We start from the raw sequence: 5,725 nt of genomic DNA on the forward strand, positions 1-5,725 counted from the left end.
ACAAATGTTTTAACTCTGGTCACGTCTCTCGCCTTGCAGCATCAAACACCTCTAATTTCCGCGTCGTTTTCTCATCATCTCAGCTCGTTCTGCACCACTCATGTTGCACGCCCCCCTTCTTTAATTTTCATGTCGTATTCAAAGTATGGCCAAGTGGGCATTCATCAACATGGGCCCCTCTAATTTTCATTCATGAACACCTTATGAATCTCTCTCACCTTGATCTCATGGAAAAAAAATAATATAAATTCGTGGGTGGGGGACTAGGGGAGAGGAAAAAATGGAGGATGCTGTAGACAACGACATAACTCTGTTAAAAAACACACATATCAATGCGTTGTCAAAGTAAAATCTATGGTTGGGGAGAAAGAGATAGAGAAAGTTGGGATACCCGTGGGGAAGCAACCATGTGGATGTGTGGGGGACACAATAAAACCAGCAATAACCCTTTAAATTATTGAGTAGAGAGAAAGAAAAGCAAAAAGCAGGAGTGAGAAATTCTACCTTCAAAAAAACCCTCTTGCTCTGTCTTCTTTCTCTAAAATCTCTTGTAACCAATGGGCAATCGACATCTCTGTCCTTTCTCCCTCTCAAACCTATTTCCGTAGAACCCTAGTTTCAGTTGAAGTGAGTAGCTTTAGCAAGTCCGATTTAGGGATTTGTTGGGTTTATTTTTCTTTTGGTTTTCTCTCTTCTCTGTTTTGTTTGAAGAGAAATTTGGTTTGCTTTGGTTAAAAGAAGATGCCGAGGCCTGGGCCAAGGCCATACGAGTGCGTTAGGAGAGCTTGGCATAGTGACAGGCACCAGCCCATGAGAGGTTCTCTCATCCAAGAGATCTTCAAGTGAGGGTTTCTTACTCTCTTGTTTAGTTTCTTTTACTTGTTTAGGCCTTTTTTCTCTTTTCTCAGTCCCTGCTATTTGTTTTTGTAGGGTTGTCAATGAGATTCACAGCTTGGCCACCAAGAAGAACAAGGAATGGCAGGAGAAGATACCTGTTGTGGTCTTAAAGGCTGAAGAGATCATGTATTCTAAAGCTAATTCTGAGGTGGCTTCTTTTTTCTCACTTTAACTCCTTTCTCTGTGTTTATTGTCATTTTTAATTGGGTTTTCACTGATGGCTACTTGGGTCTTGTTCATTTTCACTTTTCCTTGTCTCTTTCATTTTATAGGCGGAGTATATGGACCTTAAGACGCTGAGGGAGCGAACAGACGATGCCATTAACACGATAATTCGGAGGGATGAGAGCACCGAAACCGGAGACCTTTTGCAGCCTTGTATTGAAGGTATATCTTGTCCCTCTTCTCCTTCTCTGTTACATCTTGATTGCCTTTGTAATTTTACAGTAATATCTCTGTTTGCATTTCCTTCTAGTAAGAATGGCATTGATTTATGCTGTCATAATCTTTAAATCTGTCGCTCATCGTCATTATCCTTGATCTTGTGAGGAAGGAAAAATTGGTGTTAGAAATCTGTTTTGTAAGTAAGTAGGGCTTTCAAGGAGCTCGGTAGCCATTGGGCTTTTAAGAGAGCCACTAGGGGGTTGGGCCTGCTCAATTGGTTAAGGCTTTGTTCTTCAACTCTGAGGTTGGAGGTTCAATCCCAGCTTACCTACCCAGAAAAGGAAAAAAAGAAGATAGCTCCTGGGCTTTTATGGCCTGGTTCACGTTTGTCCCACTATTAAGGCTACTTTGAAAGCCTATAAGTGTGGGCTCGGGCCTGAGAATCAGATGCAAGGTCCAATGATCTTTAGATTAGCATGTAAACATACCATGAGAAGCCTTTGTATAGGACAATTGTGATTTGTGAATCTTGTGATCTTAGTTGTCAATTTCGTAGGACGAAACAACTTAACATTCTGTACTGGTAAGAAAACTGGTTTACTAACCTTGAATGAAACGTTCCGATTAGAAATTCATTATGTACCAACTTAAGCCTTTGTTTTGTCTAAAATCATTTTTTGTTAAAAAAAATTAAAAATTCTATATGAATTCTTTTTTAATTTTTTCTTATTTTGGCATTGTTCTTTTTTGGTCTGTTTTATAGCGCTTTTCTAAGCAAATTTTGTCTTTTTTACACCCTCAATATTTAGGAGCGTTAAAAACTCAATATTTAGGAGAGTTAAAAGCACATGAAATGCCTCAAATGGAAGGAGTATTGCCAAAAACCTTTGATCTATCTGGGCGGAAATTTAGGGGTTTATTCGGTTTTTGCTTTATGTTTCTAGCATTGGTGGGATGCCTTGTCCCAGTTGATGTGATCTTGGGTACAGCAATTAATAAAGTTGTTACCTTTAAAAAATACACATGAAATGCCCAGTACATCAAGAATTCCAAAAACATCCCTAAAGAAGTAATCCGAAAATAAATTTTCCTTCCATATTGTTGCCCTTGCATCCCCAAGAAGTCGATTGCTCAACTCGAATAGCATCTGCGCTGTGCACATTAGTCTGCCCAGGTGATGAATCACCGTTAGAACACAAGACATCTGCACAATATTTTTCTCAATTATTCTGGGCTTCTTCTATCATGAAATTTTTCTAAAGGATTCATTAGCCGACCCCAACTAGTTTGGGACAAAGGCTTAGTTGAGTTGAGTTGAGTTGAGTATTCTGTGCTTCTTCTACTTCGGAAGCATTTTACACTTAAGGGAGGAGTCTTTGCGTTCGTCAAAGTGTGGTGTAATATTTTGGGTTTTATTTTTCTTTTCTAGGATTTTTTCTTGTACTTTTGTTTTTATTTGTAATATTTATAGTTAGCATTCGATATAATAAATGTAAATTTCATTGATGTTTTGCACTAAATGTGTTATTAATTAGCCTCCTCCAGTGCCAATATCATAAATAAGGCTATGTTTTAACTTTTAAGCCGTAAAATGTGTCTTTTTGCTAATTTTTTTTAAAAAAAATTAAAAAGTGGCAGGGGTGCAACACGAGGACTTCCCAGGAGGTCACCCATCCTAGTACTACTCTCGCCCAAGCACGCTTAATCTTTTTGCTAAATTTGGTTGATATAGTAATTTTTTATGCTTTGTAACAATTTATCTTTTTTTCATTTTTTTTCTTTTGTAACTATTAAAAAATTCTCCGGTACTAGTGTCTTTTCCAAAACAAAATATCGAAATGGAGGAAATAGCTAAACGCCCTGTCTTACTAACCAAAACAAAATGTCGAACGAAACGAACTTCACAACTATGCCTGCCCATCCATCATTTGTCAGCAACAATTGGGCTGTTTATCCAGTGGGTCCAAACTTAGAAATTTCATGGACTAAAATCACAGCCATAGGGCGACTCGAACAATCCAACCTGCCAAAGAAAAGTTCCAAAGATCGAGCTGCAGTAAAAAGTCAAGCCAGATAATTGGATAGTTAAGATTGTCTGAGCGCAATTTTCAGGGTGTAGCTTCTCCTCACTTTAGATGAATGGTTTGGGTCATGCAGGCATAATATGGGAGCGTCGATTCACAGGATTTCTTACTGTGTTTTTGTTATAGATGCATCTCCTTCTGTCGTCATCACCCACATAAAAAATATGGCATTTCTTGTTAACACTGCAAAATGTTAGATAGAAAAAAGAGAATTTTTAAGTTGAAAAGTATTTTTTGCTGTTTTTGCTCTTTTTTAACTATCGTTCCAGGCATGCCAGGCTCAGGATGAGCATTTGTGGATCTTTGTGGGCTTCTTTTGAGCCCAAATGTCAAAAGCCATCATTGGGGTTGGAGTTGGGCTTTCTAAATTTTGGTAGTCGGGAATTGGGCTGACCCCTGCCATGCCCAGATTAACTCTTCAATGTTCCTATTTGGAAGCTTAGATTGTTTGAAATACATAAAATTTTGTATGTAATTCTCTCAATTTTTTTTCCTCCTGTTTCAGCCGCGCTTACTCTGGGGTGTGTTCCCAGAAGAGCTTCACGGAGCCAACGACATACTAATCCATGGTGTTATCTGACTCCCTCTATGCCAGAAGCTACTGAAACCTCTGGTTCTCCTAAGATAGCTGGCAATACAACCTATGGTGGGACCTCCCATTTACTGCCTCCTCACTCTGGAAGTTCAGCTCCAAATCCTAGTCCTCAATTCGTAACATATGACTCGACTATTGTAGCACCCACAGCCATTAGTTCAACCTTTCTGGGTACGGAATCTACCAGCACTTTTCTTCAGCACAAACCGATTCCTCCGAGTTTTCTACCTGGTAATTGTCGCGAGTTTCCTCTTTTCTCTGAGAACTTTCGTCTTTCTTGCCAAGATAAATCATCACTTCCAATGGAAACTTATCCTTCACCGAGTTCAGGTAGAGTGTATCCCTTATATTATAGCACTAGCCATCAGGCAGTGGAGCCACACTTTTCTTTCCAAAACCTCCAACATTCAAACAGTAATGCATTTAGTAGGCCTTTTACCCAGCTTGTTGTGGAGGGAAAAACGCCTTTCTTGCGGAACCTCCTTGGTTGCGACAATGCCATAGATGCTTCCACTAGAACTCAGCAGTCTTCTAACTTAAGAGGCACGTCTGAGAATCCACCCGAGAGGGGATATGACCTATCGTTGCGATTGGGGCTGCTACCAACTCCATCTTTAAGCACAGAGAATAGTTGGACTCTTGACGTTGAAGACGTGGGTTCCGGTAGTTTTCGTGATTGGAGCAGGTACTGTGATGTAGATCCAACTACAATGAAGACTACCCACTTTTATCGCATGCCGCCATCTCCCCGAAGAGATAAAGAGTTCAATTTCTTCCCAATCGACACTGCTGATGGCCCCTTGGAGTCTGGCTCAAGTAAATGGAGTTCTGAGGGGCAAGGTGAACCTGCTAGAAAATGCATTGCACCCACCAGTAGTTTTGTGGAAAATGGGCAGTTTTGCTGGCAGCCAAAGCCATCAACAAGTCAGATTTTTGGTAGAATGAAGGGACCAAGTTCTTAGGAAAGTCCCATCTATCGGTAAATATTTTCCTTTTCTTTTAAATCTTCAGATGAAATTTTCAAAGAAGTTTTTATCTTTAAAGGTTCTTTGATGACCTGATGTAGTACTGTGATGCATTGGCGAATTGTACATAGCTGCTCAACTATGAGTTCAAATTAGAGCCAGTTTCTTTCTTGCAAACTGCTGCTCAACGTTTGTTGGCAGTTCTTCGTAAAAAATGTATAGAGAGATGTCTGAACCACTTTAATAGTTTTGGATAGTTTAAGATCATTTAAAATCTTCAGCAAGTTCTGATTTGTAATTGGTAATTTTCTCTATGAAAGTTTTTTCCTGGACAAGGTTGTGGCTGCCATGATTCCGCTTGACCCCCAATTTTCTAGCCTCTTACTTGCTATCTGGGGCTATAATGTCAATGTTATTCTATGAAATCATGTTGTTGGTCACAAACAAATTCTTCTGCTGTTAAAGAATCAATCACACACCCAAAAGAAAAACAAAAAATATAAAAATCTGTCAACTCATTCTAAAAGGATTAGAAAGATGATGTGGACTTGAAGTAGCTTTCCCACCAAAATGGGATTTTTCTTGTTACATGACTGGAAGGATCAAAAGCTCTTCTCACTTCGGTAGCATCTCTACATGTTAATGAGAAAAAGAACTAAACATTGGCCCATATTACTGACAATATTACAAATCATGGGAATGAGAAGTCACACTGAAGTTTCTCCGAACATCATCTTGATGCCATTATTTTGATTTGTCCCAAATTATTTCTGCTTATTTCCTGATTTGGGTGTCCATAA

General features: G+C 39.2%; 1 protein-coding gene across 1 annotated transcript; it reads left to right on the plus strand.

Moving 5' to 3' along the window:
* The first annotated feature begins 251 nt into the window (after positions 1 to 251).
* On the plus strand, positions 252 to 5,260 carry LOC143845407 (uncharacterized). Its single transcript, XM_077353729.1, has 4 exons — positions 252 to 842; positions 931 to 1,045; positions 1,170 to 1,284; positions 3,871 to 5,260. Exons 1-4 carry the CDS (start codon positions 742 to 744, stop codon positions 4,920 to 4,922), a joined length of 1,383 nt encoding a protein of 460 aa, XP_077209844.1. The 5' UTR covers positions 252 to 741; the 3' UTR covers positions 4,923 to 5,260.
* The last annotated feature ends 465 nt before the right edge of the window (positions 5,261 to 5,725 follow it).

This window comes from Tasmannia lanceolata, unplaced genomic scaffold (assembly GCF_043159265.1).
Source record: "Tasmannia lanceolata isolate RefF3 unplaced genomic scaffold, GAP_Taslan_0.1 ptg000015l, whole genome shotgun sequence".
NCBI lineage: Eukaryota > Viridiplantae > Streptophyta > Magnoliopsida > Canellales > Winteraceae > Tasmannia > Tasmannia lanceolata.